The sequence below is a fragment of the Acipenser ruthenus genome, chromosome 3 (assembly GCF_902713425.1).
Source record: "Acipenser ruthenus chromosome 3, fAciRut3.2 maternal haplotype, whole genome shotgun sequence".
In the NCBI taxonomy this organism is placed as follows: Eukaryota; Metazoa; Chordata; class Actinopteri; order Acipenseriformes; family Acipenseridae; genus Acipenser; species Acipenser ruthenus.
The window spans coordinates 38770491-38795684 of record NC_081191.1 but is presented as its reverse complement, the minus strand read 5'-3'; the positions used below and the strand labels follow the sequence as shown (position 1 = coordinate 38795684).

At 39.3% G+C, this 25194-nt stretch overlaps 1 protein-coding gene across 4 annotated transcripts in view; it reads right to left on the bottom strand.

Moving 5' to 3' along the window:
* LOC117394619 (TGF-beta receptor type-2-like) overlaps positions 1–16962 on the bottom strand; it is a 38124-nt gene extending 21162 nt beyond the window's left edge. Inside the window, exons 1-3 of one of the 4 annotated variants that reach the window (XM_059012903.1) lie at positions 16681–16962; positions 1321–1409; positions 545–698 (exon numbers count right to left, since the gene is read on the bottom strand). In XM_059012903.1, coding sequence (XP_058868886.1) covers positions 545–698; positions 1321–1333 — 167 coding nt within the window. In that variant the 5' untranslated portion in view covers positions 1334–1409; positions 16681–16962. Of the gene's footprint in view, positions 1–544; positions 699–1320; positions 1410–16674 lie in introns of all 4 variants that reach the window. The other 3 variants (XM_059012904.1, XM_033992969.3, XM_059012902.1) reach the window with 3 other exon arrangements.
* Between the last annotated feature and the right edge of the window lie 8232 nt (positions 16963–25194).

Genomic DNA, 25194 nt, shown 5'->3' with positions numbered 1-25194 from the left:
CCTGATTACCTGATTCTGATGTTTGCTATCATCCTGAGTGGCTCCAGGTTCTGTTGCTCCAATATTGAATAACCCTTTTTCTAAATCTGCCTTTAGCTGTATTTGTGCTTGCTTGTGCTTATCTGGAGAATCCCAAGTGGATTAAACAGCTTTCCTCCTTCCACTGAAACCATGTGACAATGTGACCTTTCAACTCAATTTTAAATAGACTGAGAGTAGGTGGGGTTTACAGAGTTAAAAGCCCACAATGTTGCATGATTTCAATGGATTTTTCAGTGTTGACACTAATAACTCAATATTGGAGCAACAAAAACTATATACATATGGAGGCGTATTGCTCCAAGGGTGCATCATCACCCCACAGGAATTCAGGTTGCCATGATAGAAAATGGGTATATGACCAGTCCACAAGACACTTTTCTTTAACCTTTTTTTTTTTTTTTACTTGTTTTTAAATAAAAAAGGGAATAAAAACAATTTAAAGCAATAACAAACTATACAAACTAACAGTACTAATACTTTTTAAAAAGAGTTGAGGGATTACCAAATGGACACGCAGACTTCTTCCGGCTTCTCACAGATAGAGGTTATGTTGCAGTTGCTTTTGCAGTCCCCCGAGTTGTCGCATGTTGTTGACAACACATCACAAAACTTGCACAGGTTGTTAACTTGATATTTTTTACCAGCATTCTTCCACTCTAATGAAACAAAAAATAAAAAAAAAATAATAAAAATTAGCAACATTTGTAATGGTATCCAAATCACCCTACTGAAATACACTATGTTGGTGCTCGGATTTAAATGAGTGGTGTATTATGGGAAGAGAAAACATTGTTGCAGGAAGGAGCATGATCTGGATACACAGCAATCTTTACTGGCTTCTGAGTAAAAGAGAATAAAATAAACATATTCCTCAGGTGATTTATGACCCATGTGAATAACTATATAAAAACGGAATCAGAATTATGTTTTAGAATGTATTGCTGCAATACAGACATCAGGAAGTACAGCAAAGGTAAAGTTATGGGCAGGGTGCAATTTGATTGGCGGGGGAGGATTTCCCTGGCTCTGCTTTTGTTATCCCTGGGACTGCACATTCAGTTGTCATCCTGGAGGGGTTAAAATTATCCCCTGCGATGAAAGATTTTCAATTTACAATGACTTTCTTTGGGAAATTATAAATGTATGCTCATTTGTGTGCAAACTGACTAATAAAAAAGCACATTGTATTAACGTGATTTTTTTTAAAAAAAGGAATGGGGTTTGGTTTCACTGGAGCCGAATCATTAAATTTGACTGTATAAAGTGGATCAAGCTCACCTGTCATTGTCATCCATCAATAATGCTGTATGCACCGTAGCAAGGCAAACTGACCAATGAAAATCAACTACGTCAACGACATTCAGTTGCTGTATTTCAAACCGTTATTTTTTATTATCATTGGAAGTGCATAATATAAAAAAGAAAAAAGAAATGAAGACAGGACATTAAAATTCCATAGTAGCTTTTTTTAAACAGTCCCAGAGCCAAAGACTGGAACTTTAACTCACAAGTTACTTACGAGTCACCCGCTGAGCAGAGTGGAAAAAAGGCCAAGATTAACAACAATGAACTTCTGCAGATTAAGCTGTTAAAATATGTATGATGTATTATGTTCCATTTGTTGTGGTTACACTCTGTGCAGTTATCAATGAGGCTATGCGCAACAATGCAAGTACTTGTCATGAGTGCACTTTAACATTATTTTAGTTGCTGTATGTGTAGGTATTTTTTGTTATTGTCTTTTGATACCGTATGCATAAAAATAATAATAATAACTGCATTTATCCTGCATGATGGCAGATTTGGCAAATATGTGATTCCTAAAGATTTGTTAGCAGTTGATTCGGTATAAATAAGTTACTTAGTGATTCTCTTAACTGCTTACACTGTGTACTACAGATGTATCAAGGTTTGCCCCCCCCCCCCCCCCCCTTGAACTTGTAACCTGGTAGTTTGTGACGTTCTGCCACATTCAACAAGCATATTGTAACTTTTTTAGGAAAAATGATCAGCCTGACCTACACCCCACTGCACGTACATCATGTAAAAATGACACCGACAAACAGTTTCCATCATAGATCCCCAGATTCTGATATAACTAGTACTAAATAATGCCCTAACAGAGTTTCATCACAATCTGACATATACTTTCTACTGAAGATGTCCTCAAAGTATACACAAGAGATATTTTCTGCATGGAAACTTATTACAGTGACCTTGCATTCCTTTTTTAAAGTAGTCAGCTACTAACATGCCATGTCTACATTTGGATGTGCTAAACCCAAACACATTCCATATTGTTTACTGGGTACTCTAGACAACCAAACTCAAAGAGTATACATTGTCTGAAGTCGCAGACCTGGAGGGGCTTAGCTGGTGCAGACCACATTTAATCCTCTTGTTTCCATAAGACAAGCCACCTACAGGAGCCCTGTAGTGGGTTTAGTGCAACATAAGACATCACAATGACCAAACCATAACCCTAAAGAGCTCGGTTCAAACAATTTGAGGCCACAGACAGTTAATAGAGGTCATTTTGATCCCCTAATTCAGCTTCAATAATATAGAAACCTGTTCCTAAACAGTTAACCTGATCTCATTCGTTTTATTTCTGTGTAACAGGGGTTATTCAAAATCCAAAACTGCACATTAGCAAATATAAATAACAAAGACACTAGTGTGTTCATCATGGAGGATAACATTTTCTGCATTTTAATTGTTTAGGAGTTTTTTGCTGGAGGTAGAGTGAGAGAGACTGTCGTGCATGTACAGTATGTACAGTATATGAAATGGTGAGAGGACTGAGGAGGGAGTACAGTATTACATTTCATCATGAATACAATATCTATCCAGAATCGAATCAGATTAATTTTGTATCATTTTCTTTTTCAGCCATCACATCCTGGTGGCTTTATAAAAAAAAAGTTTAAAGCACTTCTTTGGCCCTGAAGAGCTCTCAGAATGATGTATGTTTGGTACACCCAATACCAAATACCAAATTTGTGTGGCAATCTGGTATTTCAGATTCATGCATTCCCTACATCCACTAGCAGCAGATCTTTTAAGTCTGACCGCTTTTTTTCTGCAGATCTTCTCTTTGCAGAGCCTGCACCAATCAGATCGAAACACTGTCTTCGGTGGTTAACTGTCTGGTATTTCGACCTCACATGCAAGACAGACAGTTTAAAAACAAAACTGTCAGAAACCTGTGATATGTAGACATGGGCTGAATAACTGACTGATTAATTTGCTAAGTTACCAGCACAACCGACACATTTTCTGGAATACTGTGTATAAAAGCTACAAATCCTTCTCTTTCAGAGTTTCAATCATACAGATGTGACAGGACAGGAGGAGCTGATAAAAAAAAGCCTAGCTAGCAGGTGCTAAGGCGACGACTCTGTATCATTCTGGGGGAAAAGACTGTGACAGGAAGTACATTTTCCTGTACATTTTCTTAGTAGGAGGTATGACTACTCAGACACACTGTAAATACTGCTCAACGTTTGTGTAAATGTGGCCTCGGTTTTTTTGTGTTCTGTGTGTTTTCCTGCTCAAGAGAAGGGCCTCCTGTGTACTTGCAACTGTGACGGGTCCGTATGGAGTCCGCAAAAAAGTGTTTAAAATATAACAGCTATAGGGTTATAAGAGTGCTCTGTAGAATGCACAAAAGCGAACAGGATTTTCTTTTATAATTATTGAATTATTAACTTTTAATGAGATGCTTTGTCTGAGGAAGTATTATTTCAGCATGATATATTTTCAATGTACTTTTAAAACATAGTTTTGCTCAAACAGGACAAACTAATTAAAAAAAAAATGATAACTGACCTAGCAACATGTGTAATCAAGCAGTAGCTATTGTTTTTTCTGGGGGGTTGACACCCTTGATGGGAGAGTCAACCCCCCGGTTTACTCCACACTTCTTTCCCAGTTGTGCTGACTCCAGGGTTTATATTAAAGGCCGGTTTTTCAAAATGTAATCTGGATAACAGTAATCCAGCAGTGACATTTTCTGAAAAAAAAAAGATCAAAATGATCCAGATAAAAGTAATCTCAATCACAAAATATAGGATTACAAAATCCAGATCACTTTGATTCAGATTACAAGTTTTTGCAAATTTTAAAAAACCAGCCTTCGGAGATTGCTTACGCTCTGACTACATTTGACTCACCAGAAGTACTTTCCTTTGATCAGCTGTTTTTACCATAAGCTATGAGATAACCACAAACTGTTCATACATGTTAATCACAATTGACTTCCAAAGAACATGCATTGTGCTATTTGGTGAATTCAGATAAACAAGTAATTAACACAGAAACATGACACCAACAAGGCTATAAAACAAAACAAAACAAACAAACAAAAAAGATCAAAACAGTTCTGGCTACAGCAGTATGCTCGTGTCCTGTGCTTTGATAAAAGTTAATAGATTGTTATTTATTTAAGTATTTATACATCAGTATGTATTGTTATAGCTCTTCAATCTGGAATGTAGTGTTTATAAAGCTTATAAGACAAAGCAGTGATTTTAGTTATCTAAATAGTAGTGCATCTATTAATACAGTGGGTGTTTTCCCACAGGGGTGATTTATTGGCCCACTTAGAAAAATCCTGGTCATACATTTTTATAAATGGATCCTATAAAACACATTGAATAAAAACAAAATCTATAGAAGGTTAGAATATCTGAAAGGTGCTGCAGGCTTAGCCTCAGACAAGCTTACTGAGCCCCTGCCCCTTCAAGACATTAATAATGAGCTAACCGCAGCTCAGAATAATACCAGTGGACTGACTGGCTGTCCCCCTGCCAAATGGGACATTTCTCCAGCTTCTTTTAAACCAGTTTTACCTCTGAGAACTCAGGAAGACTTCCATCAGACATGTGCATTCCCATTTATTGTCTCAGTGGGTAGTTTTACATGGAAACAATTCCCACAGTCACATTCACTCTCTGAAAAGCCTGGTAGTTGACAAACTAAAACAGCTGCTGTTCGTTCTGGTCGTATCAGTTCAGTTTGTGTTTCCCAAGGACACATGCTCCTGCTCCACTCACACATGATAACAGACTTTGAATAGACCACACTAGTATACAGCTACTGGATATGGCTGCAGATAAACCTTGAATAATGAGCTAATCACTTACTACCAGTTAAGACTTTCAATAAATAGCAGCACTATGCAACTGTAATTACATACTCTTAGACAATTACCATTCAATTGTTGCCAGAGGGAGGAGGTGGGGCTGGCAGAGCTAAAAAAAAAAAGTCACAGTCTTGATTGGAATTTGAAAGGCTGGTCAGTCCCGGCACTTAAGATTCTCCAAACAAGATCAAAGCCAAGTAAAGGCAGATTTAGAGAAATCATAATAACCCAATACTGGAGCATTGAGAATGCTTGCAAACTGACATTTAAAATGATATTTGATGCTCCTTACAGTACTTAATCGTCCCAGGTTCAGTAAGGCAGGATGACACCTCATGTGTCCAACAGGAAAGGGACTTTGCTCAGCAAAGTAAGCATGGGCGGCTTAGAGCTGTCAACCAACATGGAACAGAGGACTGCTCTGTTGTGTTGTATCTTTAGAGGCTTTTCAAAGTGAAGGAAATGTTTTAGTGAAACTGAACAATTGTAATGCACAGTAATACCTGTAAGGGGAACAGTTATAAAGGTACTGATGCTAATATATGGTATGACCACTGTATTTAAAGTGTATGATAAAACCAATGTCAAATTTGAAATAAATACAAAAGTAAAATATAAATTATACTTTTTAATTGAAAATGTGTGTAACAGTTTAAACGGTAAACGACACAGCAGAATGTTTAATCTATTAAATGTAAATTTACAGCCTTACAAAAAAGAAATTGACTTCTAAAAGGTGTGGCTTAAACAGGTTATGTTGTAACAACTACATTTTCCTGATATGTAATGTCTTGCTTGTTTAGTATCTTATTATGTACAGTGCCTTGCATAAGTATTCACCCCCTTGGACTTTTCCACATTTTGTAGTGTTACAACCTGGAATTAAAAATGGATTTAATTGGGATTTTTACCATTTGATTTACACAACATACTTAACACTTTGAAGGTGCAAAATATTTTTTATTGTTGACACAAAGGTTAATTAAACAAAAAAAAAGACATTTGTTGGTTGCATAAGTATCCCCCCCCCCCCGAGTCAATACTTGGTAGAAGCCCCTTTGGCAGCAATTACAGCTGTGAGTCTTTTTGGGTAAGTCTCTACCAGCTTTGCACATCTGGATCCTGCAATTTTTGCCCATTCTTCTTGGTAAAAGCTCTGTCAAGTTGGATGGGGACCGTTGGTGAACAGCAATTTTCAAGTCTTGCCACAAATTCTCAATCGGATTGAGGTCCGGGCTTTGACTGGGCTATTCTAAGACATTCAGGTTCTTGTTTTTAAACCACTCCAGTGTAGCTTTGGCTGTGTGTTTAAGGTCATTGTCCTGCTGGAAGGTGAACCTCCGCCCCAGTCCCAGGTCTCTTGCAAACTGAAACAGGTTTTCCTCTAAAATTTCCCTGTGTTTGGCTCCATCCATCTTGCCCTCAATCCTGACCAGTTTCCCAGTCCCTGCCGATGAAAAGCATCCCCATAACATGATGCTGCCACCACCATGCTTCACCGTGGGGATGGTGTTCTCAGGGTGATGAGCAGTGTTGGCTTTGCGCCACACATAGCGTTTTGTGCTAAGGCCAAAAAGTTCAATTTTGGTTCTCATCAGACCAGAGTACCTTTTTCCACATGTTTGCTGTGTCTCCCACATGCCTTTTGGCAAAATCGCCACTCTTCCATAAAGCCCAGCTTTGTGGAGCGTCCAGGTTATAGTTGTCCCATGGACGGTTTCTCCTATCTCAGCTGTGGATCTCTCCAGCTCCTTCAGAGTTACCATTGGATTCTTGGTTGCTTCTCTGACTAATGCCCTCCTTACCTGGTCACTGAGTTTGGTGGATGGCCTTCTCTAGGCAGAGTCGCAGTTGTGCCATATTCTTTCAATTTTTTAATAATGGATTTAACGGTGCTCTGGGGGATGTTCAAAGTTTGGGATATTTTTTTATAACCCAACCCTGATTGGTGCTTCTCCAGAACTTTATCCCAGACTTGTTTTGATAGCTCCTTGGTCTTCATGATGCTGTTTGTTTAGATATGCTCTCTAACAAACTCTGGGGCCTTCCAGAAACAGGTGTATTTAATCTGAGATCATGTGACACTTTAATTGCACACAGGTGGACTCCATTCAACTAATTATGTGACTTCTGAAGGCAATTGGTTGCACCAGAGCTTATTTAGGGGTGTGTGGCAAAGTGCCCCGCCCCTGTGTGCATTTGTGTGATCTGTGTTGTATGTTGCGTGTGTGTGTGTTAATGTTGGTGTATAGATTGGTACACGGGATATAAACGGGTCTGTGTTTCACGTATATTTAAAGTGTAGATTTGTATTTAGGCACGAGGAGAGCACAAATCACTTCACGTGCTGGTTAAATGTAATATGTGAGCACGGGGTTGCACAGAATTAATTCACGTGCTGGGATTCAAGTGAATGATTAATTAGTAATTGAATCCCAGCACAACAGTATATATAGATGCACATTTTCACTCAGTCGTGGTTGGTGTTCGGTGAGTGGAGAACGAGTGTGGAGAAGGAGAAAGTAAATAGTAAGAAAGTAAGAACGTAAATAACTGTCTCACTCACCGTGTTTCGTTTGTCTGTCTGTGCACTGTCTGTTTACTGTCTAGTCCGTTTTGTTTACCTGTTTATTTTGGCGCAAGTGCCGTGTCCTGTGTTTTTGGTTGTGTTTAAAACCTTTTATTTTCTGTTTATTAAATGCTGATCGCAATCACGCGCTCAGCTTAAACCAAACTCCACATCTCTGTCGTTTGTGTTCCTGTCTTCTGGTCTGACGTCACCCACTCAGCCATTCTTGTCACACGTGGTGTCATCGTGGGATAGCCGCGCCTCCAAGCGTCAGACCAGGAGGGGTTTTGTTTTAAAAAAAAAAAAAAAAAAAAAAAAAAATATATAATGGCAGAAGACGCCATCAAACTGCGGGGCTGGTTCCTGGAGAATGCTGGGCTGGAGGCCCAGTCTCTGCCCATGGTCGTCCGGGCCCTGTGGATGATGGACAGTGAGAGATGGGAGGCCTATCAGCAGGAACACACCCCAAACACCTTGGAGGAAGGTGTGGAGTTTGTCCTCAGCTACCTGGAGGCAACGATAAAAGGAACAGCAGCCCAGGTAGCAGGCCCACCAGCAGAGGGTGAATGCCTGCTGTCCCCATCTCCACCAGCAGAGGGTGAGTACCTGCTGTCCCCATCTCCACCAGCAGAGGGTGAATGCCTGCTGGTTTTGCCTCCACAGCCCAAATGGGAGGAGCCTGAGCATCCACAGCCCAAATGGGAGGAGCCCAAGCGGAAGGAGCCCGAATGTCCTACGCCTGAGTGGGAGGAGCCCGAATGTCCTACGCCTGAGTGGGAGGAGCCCGAACGTCCTACGCCTGAGTGGGAGGAGCCCGAACGTCCTACGCCTGAGTGGGAGGAGCCCGAACGTCCTACGCCTGAGTGGGAGGAGCCCGAACGTCCTACGCCTGAGTGGGGGGAGCCCGAACGTCCACAGCCCAACAGGGAGGAGTCGGGGCGTCCACAGCCCAACAGGGAGGAGTCGGGGCGTCCACAGCCCAACAGGGAGGAGTCGGGGCGTCCACAGCCCAACAGGGAGGAGTCGGGGCGTCCACAGCCCAACAGGGAGGAGTCGGGGCGTCCACAGCCCAACAGGGAGGAGTCGGTGCGTCCACAGCCCAAAGGGAGGCAAGTCGGGGCTTCCACAGCCCTGGGACCCAAGCCACCAGCAGAGGGAAAATGCCTGCTGGTTCAGCCCCAAGAGCCAGAAGGGGAGGAGTTACAGGCTCAACCCCCTGAAAATTTTTGGGGGGGAGAAGGGCAGGATGCTGGTGTCCCCCAGCAGCCTCTCGCTATGCTGCTGAAGGCAGCACGGCGTGCACATGCCCAGCCGCCACAGCAGAGGGAGCCAGCACCGCCAGGAGCAGAGGAGCTGGAGCTGCCTCTACCTCCACCACCTCCAGGAGCAGAGGAGCAGGAGCTGCCTCTGCCTCCACCACCTCCAGGAGCAGAGGAGCAGGAGCTGCCTCTGCCTCCGCCACCGCCCGGAGCAGAGGAGCAGGAGCTGCCTCTGCCTCCACCACCTCCAGGAGCAGAGGAGCAGGAGCTGCCTCTGCCTCCACCACCTCCAGGAGCAGAGGAGCAGGAGCTGCCTCTGCCTCCGCCACCGCCCGGAGCAGAGGAGCAGGAGCTGCCTCTGCTGCCCGTACCTCCGCAGGGAGTACGGTGGCCGGAGCCCCAGAAAGGGGAGCTGCCGGCCACGAAGAAGGGGGAGGAGGTCTGGAGACCACTTTCCCCAGCAGCAGTTTCGCTGCAGGAGTTCTTGTGGCCGGAGCCCCACAGGAGGGAGCTGCCGGCTACGAAGAAGGGGGAGGTCGGGGGACCACCTGCCCCCGCAGTTTTTTCGCTGCAGGATGGGACCAACAGGCTGTCAGCCGTGCCACTACCGGCAGGGGTGCTGACAGCATTGCCAGCCAAGGGCCCACTGAAGCCTCCCTTCCCAGCCCGAGACTTTGTTCTGGACTGCTGGGTTTTTAAGGGGGGAGGTGGCCGTTGAGGCCATGTGTGCTGCGCACAAGGGGGGATATATGTGGCAAAGTGCCCCGCCCCTGTGTGCATTTGTGTGATCTGTGTTGTATGTTGCGTGTGTGTGTGTTAATGTTGGTGTATAGATTGGTACACGGGATATAAACGGGTCTGTGTTTCACGTATATTTAAAGTGTAGATTTGTATTTAGGCACGAGGAGAGCACAAATCACTTCACGTGCTGGTTAAATGTAATATGTGAGCACGGGGTTGCACAGAATTAATTCACGTGCTGGGATTCAAGTGAATGATTAATTAGTAATTGAATCCCAGCACAACAGTATATATAGATGCACATTTTCACTCAGTCGTGGTTGGTGTTCGGTGAGTGGAGAACGAGTGTGGAGAAGGAGAAAGTAAATAGTAAGAAAGTAAGAACGTAAATAACTGTCTCACTCACCGTGTTTCGTTTGTCTGTCTGTGCACTGTCTGTTTACTGTCTAGTCCGTTTTGTTTACCTGTTTATTTTGGCGCAAGTGCCGTGTCCTGTGTTTTTGGTTGTGTTTAAAACCTTTTATTTTCTGTTTATTAAATGCTGATCGCAATCACGCGCTCAGCTTAAACCAAACTCCACATCTCTGTCGTTTGTGTTCCTGTCTTCTGGTCTGACGTCACCCACTCAGCCATTCTTGTCACAGGGTGTTACAGCAAAGGGGGTGAATACTTATGCAATCAAGACTTTTCAGTTTTTTATTTGTAAATAATTTTGAAAAATATGTAGATTTTTTTCCCCACTTCGACATTATGGATTATTTTGTGTAGATCAGTGACAAAAAAAAAGTTTGTAACACTACAAAATGTGAGTCCAAGGGGGGTGAATACTCTTTTCAGAAGCACATTTTGCAAGGAAACATGGCAAACAATGATCTAAGTAAAAACAATAATATACAGTGCCGTGAAAAAGTATTTGCCCTGTCTGATTTTCTGCATTTTTGCACATTTTTCACATTATATTTGGTCAGATGTTTTTGTGGGTTGTAGTAATATATAGAGGGAGTCAGAGAGAAAAATTGACACCAAAGTTTGGTGCTTCTTTCATTTGTTTGGTGTGCAAGGTAATCAAACATGCAATCTTCAGTGGGAAATCTTGCAACAGTTCCCCTCCCCAAGCAAGTCATTTATGTAACTACAGTACTTCTCCACAACTGTAAGTTTCTAAGTATTTATTTAATGAACATTTTCTTTTTTACACCAGTGCATACAGAACATTTATGAATATTGTATTAACAAGGCCCTCCTGTGAATCTTACTTAGCAGAGGACTTTGCAAGGCAAAAGTGGGAAGTGGGAATTTCAAACGTCACCTTTATATTTTTCAAGGTTCATCTCAAATCAGGTAGAATGTCATTGCTTTTTACTCACTAAATCTTTTAACAACAGAAAAAACAAAACACAAAACAGATGGATTACTGAAATCTATAACCTGCAAAAAAAAACAAAAACATTTTAAGATCTACAGCTTTCACTACCGAGTACAGTGATGCTTTGTTTTAAGCGTATGTAATTAAAATGTGGTTTCCTATTGAAGTCATATAAATAAACATTATCAATGATGCATTTGCAACTTAATCGTATGCATCAGTGAAGCTGTGCTATTTTAAGTTTAGGGTTATTGAGTGTGTCATGTATCATGTTTACATCATTAAATTGAATTCAGTGTGAAAATGTCCATATACTTTACATTTCAATTACTGGCATCATACATTCTGAGAAAGTATAGTACACTACAGAGCAACATTCTAAAAAGTAAAAAAATAATAAAGAAATGTAAGTAAAAATCCCCTATGTATGTAAAAGTATGTAGCCCACTAGACCAATATAAGCTCTGTGAGAGCTGAGACTCAGCAACAATCATCAGAAAGCAGAGAATCTCAGGGACTTCACAACAGTCTCTCAAAACAGAGGCTAGAGGCTAAAGATTTCTAAATGTACAGTAGTTGACTTTATAAGTAATTGCCTGTGTAATTTTGCACCCTAGGCCACTCTTGCAAAAGCTCAACTATTTACATGTCTACATGGAGGCCTGTGTTTACTTTAGTTGATCAGGACTACTAATGTAAAGTAATGTAGTTTAGCATATCTGCTACAACCTAAAATAAATAATAGTCAGGGATAACGTGGGCTTGGCTAACCTATAATTGCTGCTTGGTTAAAGGGCAGACAATGAAAAGGAAGACAGTGATCCCCCTGGTGCTCATGAAACTGCCTGTCTGGACTTGAACTATTGCAGCAGGCATTTCTAGTTTGGAAGGCTGGAGTGCGCCTTGCTCATGGCATGTGGGCTCAAGATCTGCTCAAGCTTGTTCTAACCTCCCTTTAGAAAGACTCCTGTCTGCAGTGTGTCTGCCTGCTATCTGCTTGAATGTTTTACGAAGTGTGCCTGCCCCCTTTTCAAACTGTGCACTGTAACAGGAAACAGCCAAAGGTTAAATATTTCCCTGCCACAACATACCTTAGGAGAGCCAACGTTAACAGCAAGAACAAATGAAACCATTTTTGGAAAAAAGCTGCAAACACTGTCTGTGAACTACAGTCAAATAATAATGGAGGTATCATTTTTGTTTAATTCATTCCTTACCCATTTGTTTTATATATCCTATTATGTGGTTCATATTTAAGGCTACAGTTTTGTCATGGAGGTCCCGGTGGTCACTGAAAATGTCTGAATAAAGTCAGTGAAATCTTGGAAATGGATGGAAAAACACATTTGATTAGGTGCTTCATTTATTTCCACTCAAATGCAGTATGTCATGCACTGAAAATACAAATCTGTGAGTATCTCTAAATTGTTTGGTTGTATATGCTGACAGCATTTAAGTGTAGTTTTGTAGGTCAGCCAATAACATTTGCAGCTCAGTGAGCAAGTATGTAAATGAGTGGAGTGGAAGTTTGTGGAGTGAAATCGGGTGAAGAAATGGCAACAGAAAGTCGAGCAAAGTGACAAATATCACTGCTAAACAGAGAAGTGAAAAATGTTCCTGTGGATTACAAATGAAAAGCAAGCTGTGACAAATATATTGAAAGTGTTTTACATAAACAGAAGCTACAAGCCATTGAATGTGCAGTGTGAAAGACAGCTAAAATACAAAAAACATTGATTTAGTTATTTTCTGTAAAGACAGAAAAACAAATGCAAAAAACAAAATCATGGGAACAGAAGTTTACTGACTTACAGAGGCTTTCTTTACAACATGCTGTATCAAAATTGTGGAAAACTCTATGTTTTGTACTCTAAAGTAACAGTTAAACTTGTCAGTAGTCAAACGCAATGCTTTATATTGTTGTTTTTGGTGTATTATTTAAAAGCACTTGTGTATGTTGATGCAACTAAAACTGCATTATTTGGTGACCTTTCCATGAATTCTTGCTTTCTTCCCCGCAACTAAAAATGGCCGTGTCAAAACCGTAGCCTTAGTTATGTGTGATTTTGTATTGTTTTTTGCTGGAATAGTTAGCCATGCTTACTAACTAGTCCAACAAAAAAAAAGAAAAGAAAAAGCTTCTGAAAAGACTCCTCAATGCTGATTTTGGACCCCAGCAAAATGTAAAACTTCTGTATTTACTAACTCTCCTTTTAAGGAGAATTTGTATTTTTTTTTAAAAACGTAATTAACCAATTAATCAATCTCAAGTGCTCATGGGAATTAAAAAAACAGTGTCATGATGTCAGTTATGACTGTCCACAACAGAACGCATTAGGTTATGCAGGATTTCATACTTTTTTTAAAATTAGAAACAGAAAACAAACATCCTGTATAGTGGACATAGTCAATTAGCTGGGTCTCAGGTGGTTAGCACTGAACTGGCTTTAACTATGGCTTTTACTGCATTTAATCCTGTACTTTAGAGTACTGTAATGTGTCAAGTGTTACTTAATCTGTAGTATCTTGTATTTAATTATATCCTGATGTAGGGCAGCAGTGTGGAGTAGTGGTTAGGGCTCTGGACTCCTGACCGGAGAGTTGTGGGTTCAATCCCCAGTGGGGGACACTGCTGTTGTACCTTTGAGCAAGGTACTTTACCTAGATTGCTCCACTAAAAACCCAACTGTATAAATGGGTAATTGTATGTAAAAATAATGTGATATCTGTATATTGTGAAATAATGTATAATGTGATATATTGTAAAAATTAAGTCGCCCTGGATAAGGGCATCTGCTAAGAAATAAATAATAATAATAAAAAATGTAACTATCACTGTTATCTGCTCTGTTATTGAATCATATTTTGTCATACTTGTACTTGCTAGAACCAAAGTCATTGTATTTATCTTTCTCTTAATTGTATTATTACTTGTACTGTGATTCTTGAAATGTATTTTTGTTTACAACTGTAAGTCGCCCTGGATAAGGGCATCTGCTAAGAAATAAATAATAATAATAATAATAATAATAATAATAATAATAATAATATGGGTTTCAGTGCCCTGCACAATGCTAACTACCTATCCCAATCAGCCTTATAGAGATGATATACAGTAAAGTCCTCCTTTTACGGCCTTCTTTTAATATACTACTCCTATGATTACAATAAAATAAAAAAAAAACATATTTACACACTCAGGACAACCTCTAATGTTTCTTCTAATCTGCTCAAGGAAAAAAAGATAAAAAAATACTGTCTGCCTTTAACCATTATTTCTGATTACATTCCACCTCAGGTGTGATTTACTGACCACCACTAAATACAATAAAAGTACACTAGGACGATTAACTGCAGGTAAAACAAAAGCTCTCTACAGTAGCAGCTTGTGAAAACCAGTATGTCACTTTTGTATTGGGGGTTTAACATTTAGGGAGCGCATAGTCACTGGTTAAACTGCCTTCAAAAACAACAGCCCCTTCAAAAAACGTTTTCAGTTCTGCTACAAACTCAAGGTTTTTTTTTTTTTTAACCATTTGGATATTACAGGTCACTCAATTCAACTGACCCCTTCCTTTTGTGGTTCAACTTAGTTCTGAGTGGACAGCAATCAACATTAGTGAAGCACCACAAGCTCATAACAGAAATGGTAGCAGCAGTGTGGAGTAGTGGTTAGGGCTCTGGACTCTTGACCGGAGGGTCGTGGGTTCAATCCCAGGTGGGGGACACTGCTGCTGTATCCTTGAGCAAGGTACTTTACCTAGATTGCTCCAGTGAAAACCCAACTGTGATATCTTGTAACAATTGTAAGTCGCCCTGGATAAGGGCGTCTTCTAAGAAATAAATAATAATAGAATCTGGCATGTCCGCTTATTTTTAAATGAAGATTCCTACTTTGTAACTAGTGCATTTTGCACCAATTCCTCACACTAGGGTGTGATTTATTTTTTTACAGATTCCTATAAATCAGTTTAGGTCCTTTGTGGATAACCCTAATGTACTCAGTTAGCATAAATATAAATAAGAACAACAAGGCCATGGACTGCAATACACAAAGCCATGGTTCTGAAAGACATGCACATTAGACAGCAGGTGGCAAATGCAATTTTACACCACTTACTTTCAGATACTGTTGCACAAGAAAAATATAGCAAAAAAAAAAAAAAGACCTAAAATAAAAATCACTATAAACATATTACAATGAACATAATCAGACCAATCAATACCCATTAACATACTGCTTAACAGCACTCTTTACAATGAGACATTGCAACTCTACATCTTTTTGTCTCTAATCGTGAAATAGCCTTATCAGTCCAGAGATAATAGACAGAGAAGGACAAGTGATACCTTTTGTTGGACTAACTAACCAGTAATTAATCACAAGCTTTCAAGAATTCATGGGTCTATGCTTCTGGTGAAAGTAGAAAAGAGAGATTGATGTTTACATTCAAAGGTGACCTCAGAACTTTAACAAGAACCCATTTTGAATCACTACAATTCTAATACTGTAAGGAAAAATGGTGTGTCGAAAAAAAAAAAGGACGTGTGGCCGCACAATAAACAATGACAATAACAAAAACAAAATAAATACATTGTAGTGATTCAAAAATTGGTTGTTTTTGTTAAAGTTCAGATGCCATCTTTGAATGTAAACACCAATCTCTCTTTTCTACTTTCACCTGAATTGAAAGCTTGTGATTAATTATTGTTTAGTTAGTCCAAAAGGTATCACCTCTCCTTTTCTTTGTCTATTCTATATATAAAAAAAAAAACCCTTCAACAAAATGCTATTGTAATACACCTGTTGGAATATAAACACTCTATTTTCCAGTCTCTATTTGTGTACATTGTGTAGAATAGAGTACGTCTGCAAACTGGCACGTGAAATATCTGCTCAATGTGAGTTTTCTGCACAGTACAGCTGGCACTTACTCACGTCTAGGTTAGCAATGGAATGTGTGTTGCCTCCTCGAGTTCTGCCTTTTATTCCCGAACCTACAGATGTTTACAGTCTGAGGGATAATTTAGTGTACAGTCCCGATACCTTAGTATTCTTGCAATATCAGGTATACTGCAACTACCTAAGGGTAGGTAAGAACTACTTTAAGTACAGTGAACAAATAAAACGTATCTGTTTTCCAGACGTCCATTTGTAACAACCTGGTATGATAACTGTATATACAAAGTACATTAAGTCAACACTACGGCTGTTGCTTTCAGTAATCGCTAAACAGTATTAATAACAGTATTTTTAAACAAAGCATGACCTAAGCAATATACTTTAAATCACTATTTGCAAACACTTAAATCAGAAGTTAGACGAGTAGCAAAGCTATTTCTCACCTGCTTAGTTACATGGCACTCTGATTAATTCCTATGAATGGTTATGAAATTTGAGAAATAAATAACTTTAGACATGATAATTCTATTCTGCTGTTTGTTATATTATTGTTTTAATGTGAGCCGGTAAACACTCTTGCCGCCGTCACGCTTGTCTTAAAATAAACAAATAAATAAATAAATCAAATAAACAGAAGTAAAAGCTTACCCATACCATGTAGGAAAGCCGGGCAAGCAAAGACTGTCAAACTGCACAAGAAAACATTAAACCAAAATGGATTCATTGAAAATCCGGAAATTTCTTCACTTGATCTTCATTAAAAATGTGATGGACACAGAGAAAAAAAGGTTCCCCAAATGATGTCTTAAGTTAGGCAGTTTGACTTTCTCTCAACAAAAGTAGCCAGAATAAACAAACAGTCTATAACTTGCTGCCTCCGCATAGCTTTCAAAATACGCTAAGGGGCTTAATATGAGTCAGTGTTCTTCAGCGAAACAGGAAATCTTTCAGAAAAGGGCTGGACTACTTTTTTTTTTTAACACTCCCTCCCTCGCAAACCCGTGTACTGCTTGTGAAGCCCAGGCAAGCTCGTAATGATAACCTTTCTTTAAAGTTCAAACACTACTTTACAAATCATACGTTTCTGTTCAAAGAATATGCTCTCACTTCAAAGTACAGTGCCAAGAGTTTTTATTTTCAGGCTGCGTGAGGGACTGGCATTTCTTGTCCCACAAGCTTCTGTTTTGTTAGAAGAAAAATAATAAAACAACATAGTCACAATTTACCAAATATAAACATTATAAAGAGCACAGTCATTTAGAAATAAAGTCATTACATTCTCAAAATGTAAGATTTTATTTAAGTTACTGTAATTCTGCATTCTGACTTTTTTTTTTTGGGCAGAATTTCTTTTTTATAAGGTGAAGAATTCAACACTGAGCAAAAATGAAACCGCTTACTACAGCACTCTCAGCTTTTGCTCTTTTGCATAACAGCCCTCAAACTTCCAAACCTTTCTTCTCATATGCTAGACTTTGGTGTAGTTAGGTTAATGTCCAGTAATTTTCTAAAAATATAATTGTACACTTAAGAATAATGTACACCATAACACATTGTTATAGTCCCAATTATCTGCACACATATTTGCTTGTGAACAGCCTAAAAGGGATATAAGAGCTAGCAATTTATGCTGGTTTTCATTTCATGAAATTCTGTAACTTGAATTTATAGTGCAAATAACAGTTATAAATTGTCCCAGTGAGGAACATAAGACCTCTTGTACCACAGAAATATAATGATACAAGGCTGTGTAATATGGTTACATATAATAATAATAATAATAATAATAATAATAATAATAATAATAATAATAATAATAATAATAATAATAATAATAATATTTTTTAATATAGTAACAGTACTTACTACCCCTAGTGTTCTTTGTTAGCTAGGGGGTTCTATTCTTCTTTCTATTGTTACCTGGGCTGATTGTTCTTGCAGCAGGTGTTAATTAATGGCCTGAGTTGAGCCCCTGGGTTTGTTTTTAGGAAACCCCATTTAGAAAGATGGAGACACAGTGTGAGGTACAGAGAGGGAATGTTTGAGGCCTCTCTTGAAAAATAAACCTTTTGGGTCAATTGCAATGGACTGAAAGCAGCATACTAACTGGGGATGATCCCGTAGTTAATATGCAGCTCCGTACTAAACTAGAAGGCAATTTAAATAGCAATTGAAACAAACTTGGCGGCTGAAGTTAGTCCCCAGCTGTGTACTAAAAAAGGTCTCAATTGCAACAAACCCAAAAATAACTGCTGCTGCCCTCTAGAGGATACTAAGTACGGGACTAACTTAGTCTAACTCTTGCTATGGAATGGACTAAGAATTTTAGTATCGTACTAAGTGGAATAGTGGAAGACATGTGAAAGTCCCAGAATGTACTGGCAGTTTATTTTTGCTGAAATAATATATGTGCATATAACATATATATATATATATATATATATATATATATATATATATATATATATCGTCACTATATTTGAAGCATCTACTGTCTGTACGGATATTGTAATAGTAAAATAAAATTACATAATTACATTACAACTACAATACTGTTAACTACTAATAATGAAGGAAGGTGTCGGCAGCATTACAGTCATGCATGTAGATCCTGTAGTATGTGATGGTAGGTTTCACATTTGAGAGACATAATTTTTTTTTTGGGGGGGGGGAGGGGGTGGGGGCAGCAAGTCTTTTCATTCCCTTTAATTTGAGGGGACTCGACACTGGTGGTTCTTAGGGGTGAGCAGGGATATTGAGGAGTAGGGACAGATGTCCCGCTGCTCCTCTTCCTTTGGCATAGTTATTTATGAAGTGTGTAGGGATGCAATGATTGCAGTCACTTTATAAACAGTAAGGCAAACGGTGCTTGTATGATATCGCCACAATGATAAAAAGATCCAGTGGCCAAAAAACGGAGCGTTACAAACCCTGGATTGTGGGGTGCAAGTGGTGCCCCCCTCGTCCCTTGGATCGCAGTCGAGGTTCCAGTAACTCAATTAATCTTTTGACACCGTTCTTTGAAAGCCATTTTAAACTCCTGTTCATTGTAAACTGTGAAAGGATCATGCAAGGAACGATAACGCCTGGATATCATCTGGGCTGATTATACTCTTCGTACATATGTTACTCTCTTGTAGTGGCTCAACATCGTCACAGATTTTGAGTAACTGTCAATGTGGTGCATTAAAGAGTCTTTATAAAAGAAAACAATGAGAACACCTGTTTTAAATCACTGTTCTCTGCCTCAATTCCCCTTTTTTTGTTGCTTTGTTTATATTAAGGGTGGGATGGCTGGGAACACTGGAAGGGAAGGGTTCGGATTTTGTTACTTAGGTCATTGTTTAGAGAAGGCAGGGGGGTTTGTATTGTTCACACCAGTAATATCAAAAGCTATAAATAAAGTTTTGAAAAACATTACATTGTACTGGATTTATTAATATAATGTTGTGTTAGAGAATAACCAAAACCTTTATTGGTTCTTATTGATCAATTCACACTTCAAAATTCATTGTGTGAAAGCATTGCAGGTGATATAAATTATGTGTGCACAGCTGATGATAATGCATTGTTACATGTATAGCCTTTAAAAGCATCATTCCTCAGTACATCCATATGACTGTAACCATGGCCCGTCGTGTTCAAAATTATACACTGGAGCAAAAACTCTACTTCATAGAGTGCATAAAAGATGTTGTGGAAACAGTGGAGGATGGGAGGAAGGACTCCACAACAATACTGAGGCGCACCACTGCCTGGGAATCGCTATTACTCAGGTTTAACGCTAGGTACCCAGATAGACGGCCAAGTACTTTGGCCAATATAAAGAATTTATGGAAGAGACTAAAAGTAGACACACGCAATGCTGTCACATAGCAACGCACGCGGCTTTCAGCGGGTATGCCTGTACCAACTCTGCCCCAAATTCACGCACAAATACGGCCAATAGTATCAAATCTCCTCACAGAAGTGGAAGGTGCTATTGACAGTGACAGTGTTGGAGTGAATACACAAGGTCAAATTTAATGCAATTCTGTATTACATGAAATATCACAAGGGCGGCCTAAACTGGTGTTGGAGAAGCACATTATCTTCTGTTTTTCCTCTTATCACAAGTCTAAATTACTTGACTAAATTACTAGGCTTACTTTCCCTAGTAGGGTTCAAGATGTCCAGTGATTTATGATTTAGAGAGACCTAGAAAACCTGCATGACTGCATCTCTGCAGGACCAGACTTGGCCACCCTATTAGGTCTACAGTTCAAATATAACATTACTAAAGTATATTGGTACTTAAAATAGGTGCTGCAGAAGACATGAGGAGTGAGGAAGAAGGAACACACTCCAATCAAATGAATGTAATTTTGTCAATACAGTTATCAGTCTTTTTAATACAATCACTCTTTCTACATATCTACCATATTACCAACTGTGACATTTTGTTCTCGGAAGCACAAAGGAGAGTGGAATCCAGTGCCGGTGCCCTCCATTGTTCCCCCGGTTTCTCTCACTCACTGTCCTCCACTGTGACAGCAACACCATCACAAGGACAACAGGCCCATCCTTTAACCCCCACACAAAGTAACATGCCTACAAATCTACAACCACATATCCACAACACAGGTTCACAACACACAGTTTCACAACATACTGTAGCATTATCCACTGTCTCAAACATTGAACCTAGTTCGTTTGGAGAGGATAATTCTCACTAGAGTTCAGTTAACACCTAAGTTTGATTTGTTTGTGCAGGTGTCAAAAATATTAGTTTCGCATCACATTGCGCACCAAAGAAGAGGACTAGGATTCACCTGAAAGGGTGGTCTTGGCTCGATTGAGGAGGAACTGTAATGCGTGTCCCCCTCAGTCATCCAGCGTGAAAGCAATCGCATTAGAATTCACAATGCAACAGAAACCAAACCGACTGGTGGTGATGTAATGCGTAACCCACAATCCACCGCGCGCGGAAAGTATGCACACGTGTGTGTACTGTGGTGAAATAACACAAAATGACTTCCAGGGGACATAGAGCCCTGAAGAGACTCATTTGAAAAAACATTGGTGCTGCTCAACACTGTTTATTATCCTGCTTTCGTGCTGACATTCTACCACCAGATGTTGAATAAACAAAATGTACGTACATAGTACTAATATCGCAAGCCTTGCATGGGCGGAACCCTCCGTGTTTAGTAATGAACACCCCTCTGGGTATTAACAAATCCAGACAATCAGATTCACTTAACAAATTGTGGTGTGAAAACAAATGCATTCTGGTGCAATTACAGTCGAGAAGGTGAACTTGAACTCGCTTTGAGGAAAAATGCATTTTGTTTGAGATTTTATGGTGTGAAACCAATCGAAGGAAAATTGCAACATTTTAGATTGTTTGGAAGTGAATTCTAAATCGGATGTTCATAAACAAACTAGGTATGAAAGGGCTCAGACTAGAGAGGGTTAAAAAAGGGGGCTTTTGTAACAACTGTTTGTACCTGCTTTGAGAACGGATCACTCTTCAAAGTAAAGCATATCTCCACTATGACATTATAGGTCAAACTATGTGAAACCTGAGTCGCTGCTACGCCTAAACCTTTTGGGCCGTATCTGCAAAGCATTTACACCAGTCTTTAATTAACCCTTATTCAGTCAGATTAAAAAATTCTTCTAATTTGAACCACATGTTTACACTTTATTATAATTATTTGTTTATTTAGCAGACGCCTTTATCCAAGGCGACTTATAGAGACTAGGGTGTGTGAACTATGCATCAGCTGCAGAGTCACTTACAATTACATCTCACCCGAAAGACGGAGCACAAGGAGGTTAAGTGACTTATTCAGGGTCACACAATGAGTCAGTGGCTGATGTGAGATTTGAACCGGGGACCTCCTGGTTACAAGCCTGTTTCTTTAACCACTGGACCACACAACCTCACTTAAGCACGACATAGGCTGGCTCTGGCCCCATATGCTTGTGCATAGCCCGATACCGTCATATCGACCACCCCTTGCATGAAAACATTTCCCTTCTCCAAAACACAGAGGCAGAAGTGTTTAAATAAACAAGTGTCATTTTTGTCACTTATGTTTCTACTTCCAGGTGGTCACTCCATGCTTATTAAGATTTAATTTTGCCATCAGAAATGGAGCAGAGCATTAAAAACTTGCATATTTAAAGAAGCAGGCATTATTGTATACATTTGTACATCAGTCAAAGTGTTCTTTATTTTCTTACCAGTGACTTAAGGCTGAAAACTGGGACAATCACAGTTTTCCGGGGATGTCTGGTAACACTATTCATATCATGGCATTTACGTTGATACACTTTCAAAAATAAAGCCGCAAACTTCTGAAAGTTTAGTCAATTTAATTGTATAAGCTTTATTTTTCAAAGTGCATAATTGTTAGTGCTGTGATGCATCTAATTAAACAAGCTCTATGTACAGGTCTAAAAGCATGTTACTTTTAAATAAAAGACTGTATTCACCCCGTGAAGAAAACATTTCATTTTCTTAGCGGCTTTACTGTAATTGTTTGTTTAATTCTAGATAAGAGTGGTACCCACAAAACCAAACATTTCCTCATATTGATTTGTTTTAACATACGATCACAGGTTACGTTTGCAGATATGTGTGAACTTTTTGTTTTCTGACAATACAATATCGTGGCAGCTAGGGCATCCCACATGAATTATAAAATGTCTTTTCACGTTATAGCAAAAATATAAGTCTGTTTCATATTTTGATATCATCTGCCTCAGCATTTTTTTAAAGATATTGTTTAGTTCTGTTGTCACAACTTCCTGTTACAAAAAACAGACCAATGCTGTAGCAGAGCCCATTTTGGAGCAGGCCATTTTTAAGATGTCCGGACCTGGTCTGTACCTGGGCCAGCTTTGTTTACACTACAAATAAAAGACCTAAGCCGCCTCAGAGTTGGCTTAAAAGTGTCTAGTGTAAACAGGATACAAGAGACCTTGAATTATATTACATCATATTTTTTTAAAATAAGTAGGTGTTTATCTCCTTTCACAAAATAGGAGTTAATAAATACTGGTTTAAATATTTTTTGGGGAAAAAAACCAAAAACAAACTATTCCTTATCAAGTTTTAAATCCCTGTAGCTGTCTAACATTCAAACATAGATTAGCCAGTTTGATTCGATAGAGGGTTCGGCCATGGGGCATACTTGCATTTCACCTGGGTTAAAATCTGGCTCACTAAAAAAGGTTATGCTTTAGACCATTCAGAAGAATTGTCAGTTTCTATTTCAGACAATAGTTGTTTATCGCTATAGAGCAGTTTTTTTTTTGGGTTCATATTTCACTGCAGTATGACTCCTGCTGCAGACACCTGCATGATCAGTCGCATGCCCTCGATGATATGCCAAGCCCTCTGAACATTTTTCATGTGCTGAATTCTACACAACCAGTAATAAAGCTGCCTTCAGTAAAGTGTTATGTAGACACTGGCACTCACTATGTCATTATTACAAAGAACATTGCCGTATAGCTTTATAGCTAGCTTAAACAGTATGTGATTGTTTAAATACTACCAGCTGGTGACGTAACGCTCTATAAATCATACAAGTGTTTTTCATTTACAAACAACATGTGAACAACAATAAAGAGATTGAAACATGTTTCCCTGCTAGTGCAATTTAAAAGTTGTATAATAATGCTTAAATGCACGTACAGTAATTAAATGGAAGCTGGAACCCAAAATATCTCCTCAATGCTTGTTTAATTTGTATTTCCAGAAAAATAATGATTGCTTCATTTAAATAAGCTTTTGTTTCTCTGACCTTATTTTAGAGCTTAATTGCACCATCTTCTTTGCCAATGAGTGTGTAAGTATATGCATTTGATGTCCCTCTAAAGTCTATGACAAGATGAAGTATATTCTGTTGCATATTTCAGTGATGATGTAACAAAGGGAGGAAACTGGGGCTCTGATTGGTTCATACATTTGGTTGTTTCATGCATTTGGTTAATGAATCCACCTAGTGTAACAGGGGGAGGCTAGACGCGAACCAGCGAACTTGCACAGGTGCCAGCGAGCACCATAATCATGATGCAAAAAAGTTTTGGCTGCATTAGTGGTTAAAGATCTCACTGACGGGACAGAGTCCATAACGGCAGTGCATCGCATTACACTACCTGCTTCTACTGTTGCCATTTGGATGGTTTTTAACCAGCCTGGATGGTTTTTGTACTGCCTTGCCAGTTGCCACAAGATCATTTATCCCAGGATCTTGTGAAAACAGATGTCATTACTTCCCTTTTCAACAGTACAACAGTCGTTTAGTTGAGATCACAAGATAAATGTGATTCTCTCAGGAAAACGGAAGTAATGACTTCCATTTTCTCAAGATCCTGGGATAAAATATCTTGTGATCACAAGATAACGGAATGGTAATATCGAGATCCTCGACATAATTAATCTTTTTTTTTTTTTTTGATGGCCTCCACAAGCTGCTGTAGAACAGAACATTTATTGCAGCAAATCAAAATGAAAAAGCCCGCACTTGCACAGACTGATTTTAAGTTTGATTCACCGTTGATGCAGTGACGTTCCAGCTGGCATCTACTGTCTTATAGAAGCCAGCTATCGCTGGAAGCTGATTGGCTGATGGTACTGAATTGTTTTCTAATGTGTAACGTTCTGCTTAGAACAAATATCTAGCTGCAACAGAAACTGCAGCCAGAATAGAGCTCAGTTCAGCATATAGTCCTTTCAAATACATATTTGCCATAGCTTTTGAAAAATACCCAGTCAGCTGTTTTTAATAGGTTACAATGAGGCACTTAAATGTGACTTTTTTCTAGAATTTACAGAAGAATGTTTGGTTCCCAAGCAAAACATTTGCTGCAGTAACTATAAACAGTGTCCACACTAAAAATACTTACTTGACAGGGTTGGATAAATATCAGTTTTAACAGGGACTCAACACAGAGAATTGTGAGGGTCTGGAACCAACTCCCATGTAATGTTATTGAAGCTGACGCCCTGGGATCCTTCAAGAAGCTGCTTAATGCGATTCTGGGATCAATAGGGTACTAACAACCAAACGAGCAAGCTGTAAACTTTCTTGTGTTCTTTCTTATGTTCTTATAGTAAAAGAAATATTTAAAGCAAGGGACCAACGCAGCAAGTATTTTTGGGCGTTAGTA